The 23,838-nt window shown below is 38.3% G+C and overlaps 4 protein-coding genes across 4 annotated transcripts; 2 read left to right on the top strand and 2 right to left on the bottom strand.

Moving 5' to 3' along the window:
• Nucleotides 1-660: 660 nt before the first annotated feature.
• Nucleotides 661-4,557, bottom strand: LOC110752665 (Voltage-gated chloride channel family protein). Its single transcript, XM_021953370.2, has 6 exons — nucleotides 4,004-4,557; nucleotides 3,671-3,848; nucleotides 3,156-3,418; nucleotides 2,584-2,853; nucleotides 1,349-2,477; nucleotides 661-877 (listed from the first exon to the last, which is right to left on the bottom strand). The coding sequence occupies exons 1-6, from the start codon at nucleotides 4,360-4,362 to the stop codon at nucleotides 743-745; spliced, it is 2,334 nt and encodes a 777-aa protein (XP_021809062.1). The 5' UTR covers nucleotides 4,363-4,557; the 3' UTR covers nucleotides 661-742.
• A 5,392-nt stretch (nucleotides 4,558-9,949) lies between these two features.
• On the top strand, nucleotides 9,950-15,509 carry LOC110752679 (synaptotagmin-5). The gene is made up of 12 exons (XM_088244807.1): nucleotides 9,950-10,568; nucleotides 10,673-10,725; nucleotides 10,819-10,939; nucleotides 11,427-11,548; nucleotides 11,690-11,791; nucleotides 12,048-12,122; nucleotides 12,685-12,764; nucleotides 12,902-13,052; nucleotides 13,153-13,383; nucleotides 13,598-13,894; nucleotides 14,139-14,252; nucleotides 14,859-15,509. The coding sequence occupies exons 1-12, from the start codon at nucleotides 10,361-10,363 to the stop codon at nucleotides 15,003-15,005; spliced, it is 1,701 nt and encodes a 566-aa protein (XP_088100933.1). The 5' UTR covers nucleotides 9,950-10,360; the 3' UTR covers nucleotides 15,006-15,509.
• Nucleotides 15,510-15,804: 295 nt separating this feature from the next.
• PAP26 (purple acid phosphatase 26) lies at nucleotides 15,805-20,298 on the bottom strand. Its single transcript, XM_021953394.2, has 10 exons — nucleotides 19,807-20,298; nucleotides 19,124-19,347; nucleotides 18,696-18,896; nucleotides 18,222-18,333; nucleotides 17,659-17,885; nucleotides 17,379-17,517; nucleotides 16,870-17,090; nucleotides 16,615-16,736; nucleotides 16,278-16,439; nucleotides 15,805-16,084 (listed from the first exon to the last, which is right to left on the bottom strand). The coding sequence occupies exons 2-10, from the start codon at nucleotides 19,313-19,315 to the stop codon at nucleotides 16,009-16,011; spliced, it is 1,452 nt and encodes a 483-aa protein (XP_021809086.1). The 5' UTR covers nucleotides 19,316-19,347; nucleotides 19,807-20,298; the 3' UTR covers nucleotides 15,805-16,008.
• A 1,487-nt stretch (nucleotides 20,299-21,785) lies between these two features.
• Nucleotides 21,786-23,497, top strand: LOC110752565 (uncharacterized). Its single transcript, XM_021953245.2, has one exon. The coding sequence runs from the start codon at nucleotides 22,166-22,168 to the stop codon at nucleotides 23,381-23,383; it is 1,218 nt and encodes a 405-aa protein (XP_021808937.1). The 5' UTR covers nucleotides 21,786-22,165; the 3' UTR covers nucleotides 23,384-23,497.
• The last annotated feature ends 341 nt before the right edge of the window (nucleotides 23,498-23,838 follow it).

The following is a 23,838-nucleotide window of genomic DNA, read 5'->3' on the forward strand; positions in this document are numbered from 1 at the left end:
TTTTTTTGTCTTGAACAAGAGTGCCAAAACGGGGATAATAAATCAACTGAGTTTTACCAGCCTTCCTATTTGACCATGCAAACTTTCTTATAAATGTTTTCGTCTGATTTTCTGAGGTTCAGCGTGTTGGCTGGTTGTCACCCTTTCCCATTATTTTCCTGGCAAATTCGATGATCTAGCACCTCTCTCTATAGCAATAGAAGCAAGTTCCCAATCTAGTTCCACCTTTTTCATTTTCACCAGAGTGTTTTTGGCATGATTTTTAAGTATTGGAAGGGGTTATGTGTAGCTGTTATCTTTTATTATTATTCGAGTGTGGGTTCAACCATTTAGTTTGAAAAATCAACTTGGAAGTTAAAAATGTAAAAGACCAGCCCTTATAAACTCCATAGTAATTATAATGTGGCTCACTTGCACCCTTTTCTGACGCTTCTAAAGAAGACAACTTTTTCGGCCAAAATTCTCAACTGAATAATATGGTATTTTCATCGGAGAGCAAAAATGTCATGTTTCACAGTTCATCAAGAGAGAATTGCGTACCTCGTTAAGCCATGTTATATACTATATTTATATTCTGATACCTAAACTAGTTGTCCCTTAGTTCTTAAGCTCTGGACTCCATGAATAATTTGAAAGATAATGATACTGGACTCGTCATGATTTGGTACTGCAGAGCAGATACTGCGAGTCGCAGGTTGAATAAGACTATTTACTTTCAAGGGAAACTACAAAGCTAAATCCACTAAAAGAGTTTGGCCGGAGGAGCCAGCCGGAATCTTAATCTTTTCCACCTGCTCTTTACCAGCATAGGGTTCAAGCTCAGTATATGTTCTGGCATGAAGTCGTGCCTTGTCAATATACCCACAACAGGAGATCTCTGCAATTGACCAGCAAAGTTATTACAAGCGATCAGTAAGAAAACTGTGAGAAGTATTAAATAGAGCGTGTAAACAAATACAGAAGCAATTCTAGATATTGAGCACTAACTACATAACGGCATAACAGCATACACATACAATACAGAAAGCACTGCTGAACAAGTACTTTACTCTTATCAGCCAAAATTTGATATACGAGGTAGAGGCCCATTGAACAGAAATAACAGAAATAGCAAGACCAGTGAATCATATAACAGAGGCAGAGAAGTATTTGCCACCAGAAAGAATTAAATCTAGATGGATTGATGTACAATTAGCATAAGAAGTGGTGATTCATATATAGCACAACCAGTGATGTGAACTACACAAATTTTTGGGGATGCAAGTGCACTGCAATGCACAACTGATGCTTCAGAATACCATATTTTGTAGTTGTAATAAAAGCAAATGTAAAGGACAAAATCACTTACTGTGGAAATCTTCGGTATTACTAGAAGGTGCCTTAAACCAACTTCTCGGAAAAGTATGAGAGCCTTTGCTAGTGACATTGTCTCCACAACAGTATAAGGTGAAGCATTAGTAAATGGATGTAAGTCTATGAACATTTCCATCTCCTCCTCAGTCAATTTTATATCTTCTATCTTGTCACCGTTGCCTGAACCCCTCTTGGCAAAATCCTCTGATGAGAACCGCTTAAAGGAATCGGTGCTCGTCGGCACTGGGGTGGACACGAAAGCTTTCTTCTTCAACAATTCAATAAGATGGGCACGGAGGACAATACCAAACAAAACAGGGGATTCAGAAAGTGGAGGCTCATCAATTACAGGGAACCCGTTATGCCCTGTAGTTCTGAGAACGTGTACTATATTACCAACCTTCTCAATTCCATAAAATAGTTGTAGTGGCCCTGTTACTACATCAGCTACTGTCAGCTGCCTCATATATGGTTCAGCATGAGCCTCCAGATAGGGAAGACCCTTTGCTTTCATAATCAGATCATATATATTTCCATTGAACGCATCAGCAGTGGTCTTGGAAACAAGAAGAACCACCATTATCAACGGTAGCAATAATAGATTATTGGTTAATTCCAGAATAATTACACATAGAGAGACAGTCATCCTCATGGTTCCACCAAGAAGAGAAGCAGCACCCAACACAGCATAGAGACCATGATTGAGATTCGAGTGTGAACCCACTAACATTCCAACAAAACGCCCATAAGATGCACCAGTCACAATAACAGGTACAAAAAGACCAGCAGGAGCAACAACCCCGTAGCTAAAGATACTTAAGAAAAAACAGGTGACGAAAAATATGATAATTGATGAAAAATGAAACTCAGAATCAGTGTTCTTGCTGAAAAGGTTTCTAATAGCATCATCGTTCGTGTTAAATATGAGGCTGGCAAGGTCATTATAGTAACCAGGAGGGCATTGGAACTTCTTGAAGTTACCAGACCGTCCAATTGTAGGGCAGGCTTCTGCTGCATCAGCTGGGCAAGGTCGACAAGATGCAAGCCATGGTAATCCAAAGAGAAGACAAGATGTGAACATGGAGATTGTGCAAGCTATAAGTATTTTATAAATGACGCCTCTCCTGGCCAAGGAAAACATCAAGGTGATCAGAGTCAGAAAATTATGGTTTTTCACAACACTTTGAAAACACTAATACTGCTTAGACATCACTAAGCTAAAATGCTTACTCATTGATGAGATTGTATATTCGGAGAACTTTTGTTAATAGAGAATTATATAAGCTTCCCAATATGCCGCCTACGAACCCAAGGAGAAGCACGGGAGGCACATCCACAATGTGATATGACACACTCGCTGAATAGACATCAAACATTATCAGCCCCCCTGTACCAAATAGCCCACATTTGCCACTTAAACAAACATCAATCAGAGCCCGGAGCACAATTGCAATTACAGCTGTTGTAAAGAAAGCTCTCCACAGAAGGGCACTTCTCCACCTACAGAACAAAATCTTGGTTGGATTCAAACAAAGTGCTAATCTCATGAATTCAATTTTTATCATCTAGTAGTATAGTTTAGTTGGTTTGTTTTCTTGGGGTTTCCCCCCACTAGTGCATATGCTTAGGTCTTGAATTCCATCTGAGAGTGCTGGAAATTGAGACAAAATATATATGACATATAACTGTACAGGATGTTAAACGCGTGCATAGTTGAGTCTTATAAGAATCAGTTTTTATTAGTATTATGAACAAAAAGCAAAGGCAAAAAGAAACAAGTGTGGATAGAGAGATTGGCGTACCAAGATGCCATCTCTTCAAAAGCAAACAGCACACCACCAACAGGGGAACGGAAAGAGGCAGCAATCCCAGCAGCTGATCCACACGTTACGAGATCCCGACGGTCTCGATCATTCTTGAAATACCGTAACCATTTCCAGGTCAAACCGTACTTCTTTGATCCACCCTGACCCAACAATGATGCAACACAGGCACCGGTATGCACCATCGGCCCTGCCTTTCCAATAAGAAGAGATGATGACACCGCAGAAACACTACCGACAATCTGTACAACGAGGAAAATGAAAATGAAAAATCCAAATTTCTTTTGATAAGTATCTCAATGTATATGATGTCCAAAGCACAGAATTGTTAAACAAACAAAATTGAAAATGGAGCTATACCAACTATCAAGTTGCTAAATTTCACACAACCTAAGCAAACCCCATTCACAATTGAAAATGGCAAGAGCAGCTTTACTAAAGCAATTTATACACAATCCAAAAGCACTGAAATCAAAGTCAGTGAGTCACCTCACCTTAACAAATAAAGTTCTTAAGGAAAATATTCCCGGCGCGTCCACGCCGTTCAGGTATGCCTTCACCTCCGGTATGCCGGAGCCCGCAGCAACCGGCGCCACAAAAGACGTGATCATAGACGCAAACAGAGTGAGAGCCAAATTGGAGAAGAAGAAGACAATAAACGCCAGCAAAAAACTGTTTTTAATATAACAAAGACAAATTAAAAACGAAGAAAGAAAATGTTAAGTAGTTGTGGTGTTTGTTTGGGGTTCTTATCTCCCCAGCTCATAAAAAAAAACGAAGAAAGAAAAAGGAATTAACTTTAAAAATTGAAGTGAAATTTAGAGAACCTGCGCTTCAACATCATGTTGGAGGTGATGACGAACTTAATGCCGGCGATGTTTTCGACGGCGAGGTTGTTGCAAAAACCGATGAGGCCGACGATGAGACCAACGAGAAAGCATGAGAACCACTTCATGAATATGTACTGAAAGACTTGCATCTTCCCGCGGCTTCTCCAGTCCTGCTTGAAGAACTCGTTCTCCAAAATCTCGTAATCGAGGCTTTCGATGGGGCAGACATTGGCGCCGACCAGAGCAACCTGCGAAGTGGAGTTCGGGGTTGATCGTTGACCCGAGATTAATGGGGCGGTGATGGATTCCGGGTCCTCTGCATTGAGCCAGGCGTTGCTGTTGCCGTTAACTGACATGGTTTTGGGATTGCAGAGGTTCAGTGCCGGCTACGGACGGAGCATTAATTCCGAGTCATAACTTGGAACTAGGAACTCAGAGGGGTTTGGAAAATAAATTGGTGAAGTCGATGAGTGATTTGAGAGTAAAGTGTTTAGTTTTGTTGTGTTGTGTGTTTGTGAAATTGTGAGCTCTCCCTGTCAATTATCTCGCTATTGGGTACTGTTACGCTGCTGCCGATTCCATCCCAACATAATAAAATCTTGTCTAAAAAGTAAAAAATCTTACCATATAATGAATCAATAATTATCCAGATTTGCCAAAAACCAATTATCAAGATTTCTTATTAACCAAAAAAATCATTTATGTATTTTTAATCTTAATAAAGTCTTGTCAAAATAAGTATTTTCTTCTATTTTCTTACATTTATGCGTGAGAAATAAGAGTCGAGGTTGAGATAATTTTGTACAATGCGAAAAAAGAGGAATTGCAAATAAAAAAGACAATTGAGTAAAGTTGAAAATTGAGCAAAACAATGAAACCAAAAAGCTTCTCTTATACTAGTCCAGGCTGTGCACTGATTACTCTCATATTATGGTAGTTCATGTAAATGTTTCCCTGGTTATTTAGGTATCTACCAGCTTGTCATGTTGCCTGCATTCTGGCCTACCTCCTTCTCTATCTTGACCGTTACCTAAAAAGCAGGGCAAAATACCACACCTAGGATGACAGGCAGGTAGCAAAAATAAATGTCCCAATTTAAAAAAATATTTGTTTATTTCTTAATTCTCACTTTGGTGAGAACAAACAAGAAGCATCACTAACTAAAAACAGAGCAAGGAAACAAATATCAGGCAATTAGGAAAAATTGACCCAAAAAAAATGTAGGCGCGGCCGTAGGAGGTGGAAACTTCGTATGTGTGGGCCCCGGGCCCTTGACGGTGTGGAGTGGGGCCCTTTGAGTGCAGCCAATGATGGACATGATCCTTTGCGATGTCGTTTAGCCTCTTCATTTGTTCACCTACCATCTTCCTGTTCCTTTTTTTTTTCTATCTCTATTTCTTTGTTCTGTTTCTATTTCTATTTCTATTTCTATTTCTATTTCGAATACGGAAAGAAACAGAACATGTGGGGCCCCTATCAGATCGCATCGCACACCGCATGCATGAGGCGTTATTTTCAATGGATTAGAATACGGAAGTCAAATCCAAATCGTTCTTTGATACGTAAGTTGAATTGAATCAATCTATAATAATGTTTTGGTTACGTTTCTTTTTAAAATGTACCAATTGTTCGTTTAATTCCAATTCAAACTCAGAGTTTAATGTGATTATAAGAAGCCAGTTTGAATCCGAACAACTGTTGCGTAGATACAGCTGCACCAAAATGGATTCAGCTGCATCCTCAACTTGTGATACTCGCAAGTGCACGAGCCGTTCGGTAGTATAGCGTATGTAAGTGCGAGGTCGATTCCACAGGGATTGGTGATTGAATGATCCAATTCAGTTTTCCTACACAAAACATAAATAAAAACAAAAGAAACAAAACAAGAAGAAAGAATGTACATTACAAGAAAAATAAATTACAACTACGAAAACATTAAGGAAATTAAGAGAACTTTGAGGAAGAGAAGAAAGTGTTGAGAACTTTGAGAGGGAGAAGAAAGTATTGAGAACTTGGAGGATTTTGGAAGAACATGTGTTTGAGAGCTTTTAGGATTTTGGAAAGGTTGAGACATGTGTTTGAGAGATTTGGAGACTTTTGGAAGAGAGGAGAGATGTGTTTGAGAAAGAGAAGGGAGGAGTGTTTGGGAACATTGAGAATTTGATGAAGGAATGGGAGAAGTGTTTGGAGAGTGTTTGAGAATATGTAGGCTTTTTGGAGAAGAAAGGAAAGTGGTGTTTGGGAACTTTGTGGATTTTGGAAACTTGGAAAATTTGAGAACGTAGAGACGGGAGGAGAAAGTGTTTGAGAAGTTTGGAGAATGTTTATGAACTTGGAGAATTTGAGAACTTAGGGAAGGGAGAGAAGGGTGTTTGAGAAGTTTAGAGAATTTGATGAAGGAATGGGAGAAGTGTTTGAGAACATGGGGAATTTGGAAGAGAATGGGAATTGTGTTTGGGAACTTTGTGGATTTTGGAAGAGAGAGTGTTTGGAAAATTGGAGAACTTTGAGAACTTTGGAAGGGAAGAGACATGTGTTTGAGGAATTGGAGAATGCTTGGAAGAGAATAGAGAAGTGTTTGGGAAGTGTTTGAAGATTTAGTAAAAGGATCATATTACAACAATTGAGAACTACAAAGGGAAATTAAGAGAATTTGAGGGAGATAAGGGAAGGGAGCTCTAGAGAAGTGCTTGAGAGCTCCCCCCCTTGGGGTGTTATTACAAGCTTAGAGAACTTCCCTATTTATAGGCCTAGGGGAAGTGAAAATCAGAATTCAATAAGACTAATGCATACAACACTTGAATTATAAAATCTGAAATGGTTGATGCACTTGTATTAGAAAATCTGAAATGGGTGATGCACTTGTATTAGAAAATCTTGAATTGGTTGATGCACTTCACCACTAAATCCCACCAGCAGCCCTAGCTCATCTTCATGTCACCATGACCAAGCTTCCAACCAGAAATGATAGCTCATACCTAGCTCACCATGACCAAGCATCCAACCAGCACATGCTGAGGTCAGCATGACCAGCAACTTCAAGGGCTTACAACTTGGGCTTATCTTAATCAAATTAGGACTTTAAGCACTCTAAATTGAAGTTCAGAATGTCCTCTTTCCAGCCATATGTTATTTGGGCCAATCCAAGGTCGGAGGAAGAAGTTAAGGCCGAAACAAATTGCTAACTCATTTTCCGCGCTGATAAGATCCATCCTGAGCATGGTTCTGTGTTTGCTAGGTAACGGACTCCAGATTTATCCAATGGGGCTGAATTTTGGATATGTTATAGTACACACCAATTGGAGCAACTTTCATGAAGAATGTGGCCTCATCCGAGCTATGTAGGTTGCTGAAACAAAGCTTGCAATATGACCTACGGAATTGGACTGGCAGGGGGCTGTAGCCATAATGAATTTGTCTTTAAGCTCTTCATCAATTCATCCAAATTAGGCCTTAACATGCTTGAATTGCATGAATTATGTTCTCCAAAGCCATCATTGTTACCTAAAGCTCAATTAACTGAAAGATAAACACAAAAAGGATTAAAAGCACAAGTTTAACTCAAAAACATAACCAAATCATAAGCTAGAAGGGTAAGAAATAATATACAATTATGAACCGATCAACAACTGGATTATTCGTTAGTGTGTGTGGCAGTTGGGTACCACATGTAAGTTCTTTTGGCTTGAGATTATGGATATATTCTAAGAGTATCTCTAACCGATGTGTCAAATTGCCATATGAGCATAAAATGGCAAAAATTGAAGGTTAAAGTTGCTCAAACGAGTAGTCAAATCCTATATGAATTTGAAGGCTGGAAGAGATATGTCAAAAATAAAATATCAAAAAGCTTGATGTCAAATATTATTTTAATATTTTTTTAGTAATGGACCCCACTATTATTTACTCTCTTAAAAAATATACATCATATGAGCTCTATTTGCTTTTAAAAATATAATAAAATATTATGATATTTGGCATTTTTGGTTGGTTTAATTTTTTTTTTCAAAGTGTTAAATTACCACGTAAGCCATCAAATTCAAATTTAACATTTTGTATTTGACTAACACTGGTAGTGAGAGTAGCCAATCTCCCCCTAAATTTTTGTTCACTAAAATAAAAAAGTAGAAGAAAAAGAATATAAAAAAGAAAAGAAAGCTACCAGTCCAAGTTTCCTGTCTTGTGGATCCTTACGTAATATGTACTTTCTCTTCACAGTGGGCCCACATTTGCTTAGTGCTGGGCTATTTAGGCATCTTCTTCAGACCCTAAAAGGCTACCAGTCCTATTTTTCGCGCGAAAGCTAGCTACCAGTCCAATTTCTTTTTGGACTTGGAAATGTAATGTAATGTAGTGAATAAATTGTTGGGTATATTTTGATTTTGAAGGTCCATTTCTGCAGTTGTGTTGTATGGGTGGGCTTTGTAGGATATGAATGAGCCATCAAGGAATTTCTTCTGAGCTATAAATCAACGGGCTACCAACTAAATGGGCTTCTCCTTCAAATTGGGTCAAAATGTTGCGTTTAGTTTGATTCCATACACTGGGTTCTCCTTTTCCGAGTCATTCTATAGTAAGGGTCTTATCTAAGGCCCATGTATGAGATCTTATTTCTTAACCGTTGGATCAAACTAACCAATTTGATTCAACGGTTAACCAATTTGATCCAACAGTTAAGCGATGATGCCTCATCTAAGGACCTTAGATAAGACCCTCAGGGCATGTTTACGTATCAGTAATGGGTATGGGAGGAAAGGGAATGATTTCCATTCCTGACTTCCCCTGCGTTTACTTGCAATCAGGAATTAAAAAATAAGTGGGCCCCACCTCAAAATTCGTAATCACATCCCCTCAAAACTAGGTATCAGATCAACTAGGGGGGAGTAGTCGATACGATTCCCATTCCTGTTTTCTCTTATTAACTTTCAAAAATACCCTTACCACTTTACCATAATTCCAAAACACCCCAAACCCTTTAAAAAAAAAAAAAAACTCATGCTAAGAAGTTCCAAGACACTCCAACTTCTTTTTCACGTTAGCGTTGCAGACACAACCTCCCAGAAGTAGCAACAATGCCTTGTGCTATGAAAGTCATTCTATATATCTATCTATCTATCTTCTTTTATCTTCTGTCTTCACATTCATCACAAAACAAAGTTTGGTCATGGATAAAGACGTTTGTGGAGATTATATATCTCTTTGTTTGTAATATGAAGATTATGTATTTAATCGTATGAAGATTATGCAAGTTATTATTATTTGATTGTTTACTAGTTACGTAGGTGAAAGATATATATTTATTGGAATTTATTTTTTCGTTTGAAATTGGCTCTGGACAAATGTGTTATTAACATTATCATTGAACTGAGCTCTGGATGTTCATCTTGTTCAGCATATTGATTCCTCATGTTTACACCGCCTTACTGGTTTGATACAAGATTAGTTTAGTCTCGTTAGTCAATTTGAGAATTATATATGTGCTATGGTGAAAATATGCAAGACATTTTGGTAATCAAATTAATTTGGATTCTGATTCATGTAAATTAGTAAACAATAACAATGGGAATCAACCCCATTCCTAAGCTAATTCCATATGTTTAGTAAACAGCTTAATGTGAATGATTCTTCCCATACCGATTCAGTAGTTCCCCGATTCCTAAATTCTCTGATTCCTTACTTTTTCCATTACTGATATGTAAACATGCCCAATGTAGAATTCCAACCCCTTTTCCCTCCTCCTAAACTAATGGGCTGTAGGTGTTGACAGGCCCATTGGGCTTCTTTTTATTTTATTATTATTTTAGTAATATATTTTTCCATTTTTTAATTTCATGGTTGCACGTGCGGGCCGGAGTGGGGGGGAAGGAAGTGCAATCTTGTTATGGTTTTTCATTTTTAAGTCTTAGCTCTTTGTTTGTTTGATAAGTCTTAGCTATTTCTTTTGTTTTTGTTTTTAATGACTTGTCGGCGAGGCAAAGCATTTTCCTTCACCATCTGAGCCGGAGACAGACAGCCACATCTCTCGCTCTCTCTCTCTCTCTCTCTCTCTCCACCAAACGACCCCACCGATTTGTCCGCCCAAACCTTCATTACAAAGTTACAATTACAACAACAAAGAAATTAGGCAAAAAGATTAATAAAACAGCGATAATATATTTCATCAATCTTTTTAAATCCAATCCACCATTGCAATTTAGACCCATCTTCTTCTCTAATCTAATTATTGCATTTAATTCAATTTTTGGCCCAACTCTCTCAGTCTCTCAGTTTCTCTCTCTCTGACCAACTAAGCACCAACCGACCAAAGCACCCCCAAATCTCGACTGTGCTCTCAATCCAATCCAATCCAATCCAATGGACTTCGTTTTCGGATTAGTGCTCGGAATTCTAGTGGGACTCGCAATTATCGTGGTGTTTGTCCGCTTAGAGAACCACCGATCCAAGCTCCGTTCCGAGCTCGCCACAACTGTAGCTGCTTTTGCTCGAATGACTGTCGCGGATTCTAGAAAGCTCTTACCTTCTGAGTATTACCCTTCTTGGGTCGTCTTCTCCCACAGACAGAAGTTGAGCTCCCAACTCCAACTCTTTCTTCCTCTACTTTCTCTCACTTTCATCTGCGGTAGCCACAGCGGGACTAACATTTTTATTTAAATTCTTTTGTTTTTCAGTTAAAATGGCTAAATCTTCATCTTCAAAAGATCTGGCCCTATGTTAATGAGGTAACTCCTTTTGGGTTTTGCTTATTTGTTACCAGCATGTTTCTTTTTGTTTCGTTAATTTTGTAAGCTCGGTTTCTAAATATGGTGGTGCAGGCAGCGTCTGAGCTGATAAAGACTTCAGTGGAGCCAATTCTGGAGCAGTATAGACCAATGATATTGTCCTCACTCAAATTTTCCAAGTTCACTCTTGGTACCGTGGCACCGCAGTTTACAGGTTAGTTCAATTTATGTAACGCACGAAGATAGGTGGTTGAATCTTTTAGGTCCTTGGTGTTCGTTTGGAAACTGGATTTTCCTTAATTTTCACCAAGATATGTTACATTCCTTATTTGCATGGTTAAGGTTATGGATCCATAACTTGATTTTATCTATTTCTTTTGCTAATTAGAGGCTGGCTTATATTTGATTTTTCATCTTATTTTGGTTACGTCCAACTTGATCATGTAGCGAAGCTAATGCCTACATTCATCTATAATTCATTCGTTCAAATATATTCATAGAGTCCTTTCCAAAGTTTAATCGCATTGATGGTTGTGAGAATGATAGTATGCTTCCCGTGCTATTTTTATGCATTATGTACTGTACGAATGATTGTAGATTGTAATCTTCCAATTTGTTATGGTATTTAATATCATGGTATTTAATATCATTTAAGGAACCTTTTGTAAAGCATTCATTAATGAGCTGATGTTTTTCATTAGGGATTTCTATAATTGAAGATGAAGGTGACAGTATTACAATGGAGTTGGAAATGCAGTGGGATGGAAATCCAAGTATAATACTTGCTATCAAGACTTTACTTGGTGTAAGCCTACCTGTGCAGGTAATCTACAAATTTTGCCTTCTCACTTCTACTCACTGGAGGCCTTTTTCAATGTTCAGAAGTTGGTTTCCTTCTTGTTGAATGATAATTTATATTATGTATTCTTTTTATCTATGAATTAATCTATACTTTGATTTTCAGGTGAAAGATATTGGATTCACTGGGGTATTCAGGCTGATTTTTAAGCCTTTGGTTGATGAGTTTCCATGCTTTGGAGCTGTTTGCTATTCATTGAGAGAAAAGGTGCACTATCTCTTTCTAGACCCATCTTTGAAAGATTTTGGAAGAGAGAAGTGGTACACATATCACACAAAAAAAGAGTTCCGTTGATATGAAGATCTACACTAACATTAGCATATTTGTAGGATTATAGATGTTCTGATGAATAGCTATCTGAAAGCAATTAGATAGGCAGGTCCCTCCCCCTCCCTGCCAAATGCATTACACCGCAGATAACCAATAACTCTGATTTAGCGATTGTGTTTTTTTTTTTTTGCAGAAAAATTTAGAGTTTAGGCTTAAAGTTGTGGGTGGTGACTTATCTACAATACCTGGGATCTATGATGCAATTGAGGTTTGAGCAAAATCCACAATTCTTTTTCACTTATTGATTCTTGCACTTATTTATGATTTCTAATTTCTCATGTGGCATGATCTTTATTTGAGTACCTTATATGATGATTTGGGAATCTGAGTTTTCATACTTAATGTTCTGGCTTGTAGTGAAAATTTGATTTAGGATTGACCTGGTCAATACAGACACTAGAATGTAGAGTTACAGAGTGCAACTTGTACAAATGTGCCCTCAGCTCAAAATGATGTTATAGAGTTCCCCTTAATGTCTGGCAACTCACATGCGGACATCGGGTTTCATGCATCCTTGCTTCTAAAATTACATCAAACAATCTGAATGGTTGAAAGGGACGGGTTTGCAAATAATATATATAGTTGTCTTTCAATCCTATGAGACTTAATAGGTATTATTTCATATATGCATGATTTGGGTTATCATACATAGTTTGCAAAAAAATATACAGTAATTTTCCTTCACTATAAGAGTTACTAGGTCTTGTGAAATAGATGCAGATTTTGTTTAATCCTACATGCTTTAATTGAGATGTGTAATATTTATACAGGGGATGATACGAGATGCGATTGAGGATTCAATAGCATGGCCTGTTCGCAAAGTTGTTCCCATTTTGCCTGGGGATTATAGGTAAAGTAGAATGTAGAGGATTGTCAATTTCTCACCTATCAATCTTGTTAATCTTACCTTGAGAAGAGAGAGGCATGTGAATGCCCTCTAAAATTATGACATTTTTTTTTCCTGTTCTAATTAACTTTGTTGGTTAGTGATCTGGAGTTAAAGCCAGTCGGAATGCTAGAGGTGAAACTTGTGCAGGCAAAGGATTTAACAAATAAAGACCTTATTGGAAAGTCAGATCCCTATGCTGTAGTATACATACGACCTTTACAGGACAGAATGAAGAAAAGCAAAACTATTGTAAGTTTTCTGCTCTTCTTATATGTCTGTGTATTTTAATATATTTCCTTTTGTTTTAATTGGTTTTGAGGGAATTATATGTTTTTCTCTCCCTCTTCAGAACAATGATTTGAATCCGATCTGGAATGAGCACTTTGAATTTATTGTTGAAGATGCATCCACTCAACATCTGGTGGTTAAAGTCTATGATGATGAGGGAGTTCAGTCATCTGAGCTCATTGGATGTGCTCATGTACGACTAAGTGAACTTCAGCCTGGTAAAGTGAAGGATGTGTGGTTGAAGCTGGTTAAAAGCTTGGAAGTCCAAAGAGATAATAAAAATCGCGGGCAGGTCAGAAAACTAATTTCCATCCTTTGGATCAATAAATAGTAGCAATTAAGTTTGAGATGCTGTATGAATCCTACTTTGGATGGCTAGTAGGCTTTGAGATTACATTGGATCACATTGTTATTTGCTCCCACCCACTTTGTATTTTCTTTTCTGATATATTCTGAAAGGATATTTCATTGTTTAAGTAGTTTTATCATTTATATTCCTGCTTTAGGTGCATTTGGAGCTGTTATATTGTCCATTTGGCATGGAGAATGGCTTTGTCAATCCGTTTACTCCCAACTTCTCAATGACCTCTCTGGAAAAGGTACTTAAAAGTGGGATGAATGGAACAGAAGCTACTGAAAATCCAAAGGAAGCCACACAGAAGAGAAAGGAGGTCATAATTAGAGGTGTACTTTCTATTACTATAATATCTGCTGAAGACTTGCCACCTGTTGATCTGATGGGAAAAGCTGATCCTTATGTGGTACTGACCTTGAAGAAATCAGAAACAAAAAACAAAACTAGGGTGAGTTTGAATGCCCAAAGACTGCAACTACCTTATTTTTCTACAAAGTAATGCTTGCAGTTTCCATTTCTCGTAAAGTTTGCTGCCTTGTTTTAGTTTTTCCCTTTGCTTCCACAGGATGTTTTAACTTATTAGAGGTCCTTTTTCTGGTTTGTTTAATTTTGCTCCAAGATTCTTGTGTGTGGTTATCTGCTTGCACAAGTTATAGGTTTTGTTGATACTTAAAATTATTTTCTTCTCTCAGGTTGTTAATGACAGCTTGAATCCCGTTTGGAATCAAACTTTTGACTTTGTTGTTGAGGATGGATTGCATGACATGCTCGTTCTTGAAGTCTGGGACCATGATACTTTTGGGAAGGTACTATTTTTTCAGTTCTTAATTTGTTTTTCTTTTTCCAAATTTCCAACTGTATAATTATATATATATATATATATATATATATATATATATATATATATATATATATAGTCCCCTTCTATTGAGGGATCCTTCAAATAATTTTATTGGAGGTACACCCTTTAGGGTCCCCTACGAATTTTTTTTCAATGATCCAAACCATCTATTTTTTAAGTCTACATTCATGGATCCTCCTTGCAAAAAATTAGACAAATCGGAAACCGTTTCAACATTCAATTGTGTCCTACAAAATCAATGACCATGGTGCTTCAAAAAAGTATTAAAATTTTAATAACTCAATCGAGTGGTCAAATGATATCGGATTCAAGTGATTTTTTGTAGAGATGATCTTTGAATGATTATCTAAAAAATTGACAGTTTGGATTAATAAAATACAATGTGGAGTGGGCCCTACAAGGGTGTCCCTCAAATAAGTTATTTGAGGGATCCCTCAATGGAAGTATGTATATTCAATAAAGAAGTATATCAGTAATTCTAGATAATTGAAGTTTTTGTTTGGAGAATGTGAAAGCAGCAACGTGTGTCTAAAGTTTTTGTATCGTGCAGGACTACATAGGCAGATGCATCATGACCCTCACTAGGGTTATATTAGAAGGGGAATACAAAGACTCTTTACCGCTAGATGGGGCCAAATCTGGGAAATTGAACGTGCAGCTTAAGTGGATGCCACAACCAATTTACCGTGATTCTTGATGGATCTCCGTTGCATGGCTAACAGTAAATTGGAGATGTATCATTGTCACCCACCCGTAGATGATGTATCCAAAGAACACGAAGGACACCCTCAAAAAAGTTTGTTGTTTCAGAAACCTGGCAAAACACTCAGATGGTGTACATAGATAGTTGTTTCATAAGCATAACACCTGTCTGTCATAATGTAATCAAGTTATAGAATGTGTACCAATCAGATTCATGGCATTATCGATCTAGTGGCTAGCAGGATTCTGCTTCTTCCCCTTTGGCCTCCTTTACCATTCCCATCTTTTTCAGTTGTATTGTGGTTTTGTTTGGAGAGGGAGGGGTTCTCTTATATCGATAGGATAGGACCTGCCCTACCTCACTGTTGTGGAAAATGCAAGTTAATAGGATCGGATGCCACATCATGAGCTTTGGTGATTTTCTTTTTCTTGTTTTCGTATTGATTGATTGAATTTAGGCGACTGGATTGCCTTATTTACTTGCATATCTTTTTCGGTATCCAAGTTTCTGTAAGTTGAAATTTCATTGCATTATGTAATTGTTTCTGCTGCATTAGCATATACTTGAGTGAGTGCGGGGCTTTTCAGTCAGTGCTGTCTGCCATATTCGCCTAATATCTTCGTGGGACCATCAATCAGGTTGGATATAGTTGGTGATCCTTCTTTTATAAAGAATTTTTAGCGTTCAGCGGAAACAAGCATGTTCGTTGTGAAAATGACTTCCTTCAACGTGAAATATGTGCGGGAAGTTGCTATGTATAATGTAAGCACTCACCACCACCACGCTCACGCTATACCATAAAACAAACAGTTGTAAATGAAATTTTACAAAAAATCAATAGCCGTAGGATTTTCCTTTGAAAGTATTGCGCCCGAACTAGTGGCAGCTCCATCCAATATCATGAACGAACAAGCAAGCAACCAACAAAATAAGGATCACATTACTTATTTATATGCGTCTCCAGACAAGCCAATCCAATATTCCAACAAACTGCTTATCAATAAATTGCGATCTGCTCCAAACTTTTCCTAACATAATGCTTCTTCAGTTTTCGCCTCCTATGATTCATACCCCTGCGCATTCACCAAAACTCAATCACATTATGCAGATTATAATTTTTTTTGAAAAAACTATCCTAAATTTCATATCCGGCCGTATTTTATATCACAACTGTGCAGTGCCAAATCAGCAAGGTGAATTGGGCTGTTGCATACATGCATTCCTTGCTACTTTGGCACCAGAAACATAATTGGTATGACCACTCACCAGTACTGATTGTGTAATACAAATGCGTCAGTTGCAATTTTCTTCCCATCATCATTGCGGTTCCAGTGGTAGAGTGCATGTGTCCTGTTTATAACCTCAAGCGTAGAATGTCCATAGGCGGCTTCTCGGAACGCAGAATAATCTGGTTGTGGATCTCTAAACCTACAGAAACCATGGAGCAACTGTTAGTCATCACTGCTTGCACAAAAAGTAATTGATTTCCTTATAGACGAAATGGAGTAACATCGCTGAAATTATAATCATGCATTTCGACTGACCTTTTAACTTATTAACAAAATAAAAATCATAATAAACATTATTAGAACAAGGTTCCTACCTTCCAGCAAGTCCTTCTTGGTTCCCTCCATCTCCAACAGTTATGTATACAGGAGCTGATTTGTCTGGTATGGGGTTCTGGTCACCACTTGTTATGTTGTAGTGTATATTTGAGATTCTATACTGAAAATAAGGGGAAAGAAAAACATGAATCTCACCCTAGCCATGAACGAAAATTGTTGAACGCCAAATCAAACTACATCTTATTATATAACAGGAGACAAACAGGAAAAACATAGAAGGTAAAGAACCATACCGATCTCTCATATGCATGGACATGGCCAGCAAAGATTATATCAACTTTGTAATGAACGAACCAACTCTCAAACACTACTCGCATGCTTTCACCTTCCATGTAATGTGCGTCATTACTATTGTAGATTGGAACATGCATAAGGACTATGAGCCAAGGTGTTTTTTCCCTGTCAACCCTTTTCAATTCTTCTTCTAGCCACCTCCATTGAGGTGTGTATTTCACTGATGACAAAGTTATCAACATTGCTGTAAGATATACAGCCACAAAAGAGAAAAAAGAGTCCATTCCCTTCTAAGAGACATAGAATACTAGCAAGCCTTAATGAGAAAATTGTATAAGATGGGAGAATTTCAGTCGTGCTTTTACTAAAGCAGAAGTTCACAATCAAAAAGGGAAGTATGATATTTTCTATACATCGATCATCTATTTACTGCACCACAAAGAATTATAATTAAAAAGGGAAGTACTCAGTTCACATATTCGCAGCATGTATAGAAATGTATAGTTACCAAATGGAGAATAACTGGACAGTACGATTATATGAGCCGATGCACGTCTGATGGCATACCAAAGAGGATTGCTACTTTTGGAGGCCAAATAAGGAGTAGCATACCGCTGAAGATAGGATTTGAAAGGAGTAACTTCTCCCTAGAGTATGTAAAAATTTAATAGTTAGATAAGTAACATGATAGGAGTTTCGGGACACAAGACATCATGCATATCAGTGGAATTTTACAACTTTTGTACGTCACGGAACTCAGACAGTTCTGAAAGATTTTGATACTTTACCAGATAAGGCATGAACTCAATTTCATGATTGCCAGCAGACCAAATCCATGGCTGATATGCAGTACTTTGCTCAACGAATCGACCCCATGTGTCCCACCGTAAACCCACTTCATTATACTGATATCTGTCAGCATAGGAAAGATCTCCAAGGAATAAAACAGCCTGTCCCTTACTCTGCATGTAATGCTCAAGAGTTGATAGAGAGTTAAATGTCTGACCCAAATCACCTGCAACATACAGAATAACTATTTATTGAGGGAAACAACAAAATTCAACATGATTTAATATAAGTATATCAAGCTGTAGTCACAGAATAGCCTAGTTAGTACCCACACCACTCCTCCTATGTTGTAAGTTGTAACTGATAAAATTAAAAAATAGAAGCAAAAGATAGTACGAGAAAGAACGCAATTGCAGAGCCAAAGGTGGAACCAAGGACAACATGAGCAGAACTCATCTGAGATGTTTGGTTTTAAAACAAAGAAAGAAATGCATTAAAATGGAGAAGTAAATTAAAACAAAATTTTATCAATAAGACCCCTTGCAGAGAGAAAACAACTCACCTATGATCCCAAATGTGTAACGAGAATTTGGGTCAATCTTTGGAGGAGTTGTAAACCAAAATTCTCGAGAAGAATCGCCACTCCCAATCTTGTAATAATACTTCGTGTCATGCTGAAAACAAGAAATAATTGATGTTTTATGGAAACTATAAGCAAGAGAAAAGACAAGTCCAAATATTGGAGACACAATAAGTCGATAAAAACTTCAAGTCTACACTGTTGACTGAGAGGACAACCTCACAGGCTTTGCATGATAGGAGAACCCAGAGAATGTTGATAATCTATTTATTCAATACAAGAAAGCATAGAATGATAATGTATGCGTAACCAAACCATGTACTATCAATTAATACAATCTCAAAGAAAGATTAAGCTACAAATGAAGTTTCTTTACATAAAATAAAATAAAATAATGCGGGAAAACCACAACGCATATGCTACCTACTAGTACATTCACAAAATAATCATAGTTACCTCTAGGCCATCAACAAGGCAGTGATGGATGTAGCCAGACTTGTATTTGTAGAATGTGTAGTTCGTCACAATCCCCTCTGCAGAAAACTTGTATCCGTTCTCTGATGTACCATATTGCACTTTACTCGTCCCTGGTTCATCAGGGGTAACCCAGGAGATGATAACAGCCTTTCCATCATAGTCACCTTGGGTGATATGCACCTGTAATGAACGAGTGTAAATACACAAGAACATTAGAACTGAAAACAGTAATATCAAGGAAGGAAATTATACCACTTGTGAGTAAAAAAAGAAGAAGAAGAAAGAAATTGTCCAGAGAAATGCGGAATCATAATTTCCACATCCTGAATTCTGGAAAACAATATATGATGTGCCTAACTTTCTACAGTAATACGAAACAGTTATTGAGATGGCAGTGAATTCCTCACTTGTTGTGGAGCATTATGACCCTTTGGAACAGCAAATACTTTATTATCAAGAGGGATATCAACGGATGGATACTCGGATCGGATGAAAGTGCTTGTGATCCCCGCATTCCCGTTCCTCAAACAGCTCAAGAAGACGAAAGAAGTAAGAGTGAGTTGAAGCAACATGGGGTGCATCCTAATCACTGCTGCCATGATTGTTCATTCAGCAATTACAGTAAAACTAACTGCATCAAAAAGAAGAGGCAGCAATTCAGCCAGAGTGATGAGCATTAAATTTCTGAAATTTGGCAATCTAACAATAATAAAATCGTTCAAAGAAGATGAAGAATGAAACTTTATTCAAACAAAGTACGTAGAGATAGAGAGATAAAAATGGCCGATTTAAGTAAAACTTTGCAAATGCTAATCAATCAAGAATCAACCAATCCCAGTAAGATTTGAATTTAATTACAGCTGAACACAATCATTTCAATCAACCATTAACACAGAACAAAAACAAAAACAGCTAAAACAATGAAAACAATGAAAACGTCGCATAAACAGAGAACAAGTTGAGCTGGATACAAGAAGAAGAAGAAGAAGAATCACTTACCACTGAATGAATCAGAACTAAATATTCTAACAATTAAATAGATCAAACAAAAATAAAGAAAAGTTCAAAGTAAGAGAGGGAGGGAGAGTACCCGAAAATCATAACTTGGTGAGATTTAGGAGAGCACAAGACCAGGGAAGAGAAAGATATACTTATAATTAGTTGGAATGGAAGGAGGGGAAGGCGTAAGTTAGCAGCATCCGATGAGGTGACGTGGCGTAGGCTAAGGTAAGGATAGATAGAGGGAAACTATCGTCTGCGCTGTGTTTGCGTCGAGATATTCTTCGCTCTGCACAGCTGGCGAATTTGGAGTGGTCTTTTCTGGTAAGCACACGATCATGCGTCTGTCAGATCGTCTTGTTACTTTGATTTGATGAATGAATGATGTCTGGAGTTTTTGTCTGGGCCTCTTTAATTTTGACGAAAAAAAAAACCTTAAATTATTGATAATCCGACGAAGGATCCGTCATCACTCATCGGACGACAACTCAAGTCTCAAACTAACAACCTTAGGCTTATGAGAAGATTAGATTCTTTATTTGATTTATTTGGTCTGCATATTCTCCCATGAGATGAGACTCGAGAGTATTTTATGCCATGTTTGGAAATAAATTTTTATTTATGGTAAATTATAGAATTTCAAGGGGAGTAGTACTATACCCATAGTATATACTGAAGATGTGAATTGATGTGACCCTCTTTTATTTTAAACAAAATTGCAAAACGTGTTCAAGTGATTAATTTCCTATGGCAGGGGCAGGCAGGCAGGCAGGCAGGCAGGCAGGCAGGCAAATGAATTTTTTGGGTCTGTTGGGGTCATCCACATCAGTTTTGGGCTAAACCTTACCTCTTGGGCTTCACATTCAAATTTCTAGCCCATGGCTGCCATTTATTGGGCTCAAATTTATTGGGCTATTGTTTTGATTGGCTCAAATAAACTGAAGGACTGATTCATCACATTGGATTTTTGGACCAAAAAATCACATTGGGTTGACTTGGAAGAAACAAGTCAATGAGATTCGAATCTCGATGCCTTCAAATTTTATGGGGCTGGCTTGGCTGCCTGCATACACATGTGAAACACATGCTAAATCACTATGAACTCGTGCTCTCGTACTCATACATGCAACAAAAATGGTGAAATCGTGCTCATACATGGGCCATACATGCAAACCCCCCACCCCCCACCACAAGCAAAATTAATGATTCAGCCTCATTAACACGACCCTGCCCAGACCCATCAATTATTTTGACAAATTTTCTTTTGTTTTACTTCAAAGGATGGCAACTTGTGTACAGAAATGGGTGTTGGTGACATATTCATTCAAGAATCAGGAGTTGCCTGATGCTCTTTGGTTCCGAATATGCTCACTCAGCTGACCCCCATAATCATATATACAACTCTTTGACCCCCCTCCCAAAAGAAAAAGGAACTCAAACTCAAGTTTGGATTTTGCAGTGCGTTGCGTACGGCGGGTTGGGTTGGGTGGATGGTCAACGTGTTGTGGTCCTTTTATGCTGCTTAACTTAAGGTGCAGATTGGATTAAATTTGGAGCCTCACGTTTCTTTCACTGTAGAGGTCACCACCCAACCGCAGCAGCAGCAGCAGCAGCAGCAGCAGCCCATAATAATAGAGATCTCTACTTCCTTCCTTCCTAAGTTCCCATAATATTAATAGTAGATGTCTGTCCTCCTCATGATGAGCTTGGGCAGCTTCAAGAAGAACTCAATATGTTATCAGCACACATAACACCAGAGTCTGTTTTACTCTTACTCTGTCAAATAAATATACTTTTATAAAAAAGAAGACAAAAGATCAACTGTACTGCTTGCTAAACAAGTTAATTACTATTAGCCATGAGTTTTCCTGTGTGCTCCAGGCTCAGCCATTGTCTTCATGCCAAATTATGGACACGTTGACAAACAACAATCCTAGCAATCCATTATGCATCCATCACCACCACACAACCACCATGATTTTACAACCAAACCCAGACCCACTGACTATACTAATTGTCCTGTCCTACATGGCCTTGTTCTAAGTTCTTCTTCTAAGTTCTACCACATATCTATATCATAGAAAGATTCCACTTCCAATGGCAGACACATGACATCTCTGTGTGTCAATCACCTAATTTCTGATAACTCTCTATTTCTTTCAATTAAAAAGCAAACTAATTTAAATATTTTATCCCCCATGATGATGATATTATTGTTGGAACTCGAAAATTTGACAATTATTGATAGGCTTATAAATACACCACAAGCCCAAATTCAAAGCGTCTCTTTTGCAAGAAAAGAAAGAACGTTTGGCATGGCATGCATATAGAGAAGAAGACTGGTCGTTGAATTCAGACAAGAAGAATCCGTTCTCATCAAATTCTACTTATATCTTTAAAAACTCAATCTTTCTACAGGAAATCAGGAGTACAGCCTGATCCGGATAGCCATGGAAGACCACCAACCAAAGCAAGGCAGCCCACGAGTTCTCAAGGTCCTCGAAGCTCTAAAACAAGCCTCCCATGAGCTCCAAACCCACCCGAGTCCCGACTCGGCCGATTCAAACTCGTCCGCCATTAATGCTCTGCTCGAGCTCGAGACCGAGTCTGACAACATCCTCTCCAAAGACCCACATCTCTCTACGCTCTCCCAACACCTCGCAACCCTCAAGAACCTCGTCGAGACCCTCAAGAAATCCAAAGGCCACCACAGCATCAGGTCGTTTTTAACTCGCTGCTGCTCGACTCACTGCCTGTCCCGGCTGGCCGGGTCGATCGAGTCAGAAATCCAGGCGTGGATCGACCGCGAGAGCTTAGAGAGCTTGACGAGAGCTCTGAAAGAGCCACTTCACAATGAGGACGAGTTAGTTAAGCTCCTGAATCAGTTCGAGGACCGAGTTTTGCAGGGTTTCAACCGCGAGTTGCAAGATTTGATTTTGAAGTCCAAAGTTTTCACTCTGCTCGAGTCTGTTCTCTGTGATTCTCACTGTTCCAAACGAATTAGAGAACACTCGGCTTTCGCCATAGCAGCTCTGATTAAGTTCAACAAGGACGTGTTTGTGGGTCAAGTGCTAATGGGTCGAACGATCAAAGCGTTACTAACAATGGCTTCCCCGAATGCGATCAGAGTGCTATGTACCCTGATAAGATTGATAAAGTCTCCTCTTGTTGACGAGATTGAGTTCAATGGGGAAATACCCAAGATCATAAGCTTCTTGAACCGTGAAGACCTGGAAATGAGAGTGATGGCCATGGTTTGTATTCTTGAAATTGGGTATTTTGGGCGCAAGGAGGCCATTGATGCTATGCTTGAGGAGGGGGTGATAAAGAAGCTTGTGGAATTGCAAAGATCAGAGCTTGGAGGGGATTTGACGGAAATGGGTTTGGATGAGGATGACAAGGAAAACAGAGAGGTAGCTGGTGGTGGTGGTGGGGTTAAGGAGAAGAAGACAACAAGAGAGTGCAGGGAAAATAGGTTCTTCGAGAACCACCCGTTTTCTAGTTGTGTGGCGAGATTTGCTGTGCAATTGGAGGTGGGTGAAGGGCTGAGGCAGAGAGAGAGGAGGGCATTTAAGCAGCAGATACTAATGAGAGTTAGAGAAGCCTCCATTTCTGATGCTGAGGCAGCCACCATTATTGCTGAGGTTTTGTGGGGGTCTTCGCCTTAAGGTGAAGAAATTGTTATAAACTTGGAATGTAATTCAAAAGGAAGAACAAGAGTACAAAGAAATTCAATTTGTTGGTAATTTAGAGTTAAGTAAATCTTATATTATTATTTGTTATTGTTTCAAGTTTGAGATGAAGATGGTAAGCAAGCACAATTTGCTTGTTAAGTTTCTCTGAGATTGGTGGTTTTGGGCTTCTGGGTTTTTACGTCATAGTTGAATGAAGCCTTCAAGGAATCAGGAATCCATTTGTATGCCGGGAATCTCAAGTTGGCATATGCTGCTGGGTTAGAGAACATGAACACAAGACAATTCTAAACACAAGACAATTCTAAAATAATAAAAAATAAATAAGCAAGACAATCAGTTTGTTCACGTCACGTGTGTGTGAATTGAGAGGAGATAGATCGAAAGAGCAACGTGAAATGAAGGCTTTGGTCGATATTAATGTAATGATG

The sequence above is a fragment of the Prunus avium genome, chromosome 7, assembly GCF_965620075.1.
Source record: "Prunus avium chromosome 7, drPruAviu1.hap1.1, whole genome shotgun sequence".
NCBI classification, from domain to species: domain Eukaryota; kingdom Viridiplantae; phylum Streptophyta; class Magnoliopsida; order Rosales; family Rosaceae; genus Prunus; species Prunus avium.

Coding starts and splice junctions, on each gene's coding strand:
- LOC110752565 (XM_021953245.2), top strand. CDS start 22,166: ATGGAAGACCACCAACCAAAGCAAGGCAGCCCACGAGTTCTCAAGGTC.
- LOC110752679 (XM_088244807.1), top strand. CDS start 10,361: ATGGACTTCGTTTTCGGATTAGTGCTCGGAATTCTAGTGGGACTCGCA. Junction 12,123..12,684: donor GGATCTATGATGCAATTGAG/GTTTGAGCAAAA, acceptor ATATTTATACAG/GGGATGATACGAGATGCGAT. Junction 14,253..14,858: donor ACCATGATACTTTTGGGAAG/GTACTATTTTTT, acceptor TGTATCGTGCAG/GACTACATAGGCAGATGCAT.
- LOC110752665 (XM_021953370.2), bottom strand. CDS start 4,362: ATGTCAGTTAACGGCAACAGCAACGCCTGGCTCAATGCAGAGGACCCG. Junction 3,849..4,003: donor AACATGATGTTGAAGCGCAG/GTTCTCTAAATT, acceptor TATTAAAAACAG/TTTTTTGCTGGCGTTTATTG. Junction 878..1,348: donor TAATACCGAAGATTTCCACA/GTAAGTGATTTT, acceptor GGTCAATTGCAG/AGATCTCCTGTTGTGGGTAT.
- PAP26 (XM_021953394.2), bottom strand. CDS start 19,315: ATGGCAGCAGTGATTAGGATGCACCCCATGTTGCTTCAACTCACTCTT. Junction 17,886..18,221: donor TTACACATTTGGGATCATAG/GTGAGTTGTTTT, acceptor TGTATGTTGCAG/GTGATTTGGGTCAGACATTT. Junction 16,085..16,277: donor GTATTACACAATCAGTACTG/GTGAGTGGTCAT, acceptor GTGAATGCGCAG/GGGTATGAATCATAGGAGGC.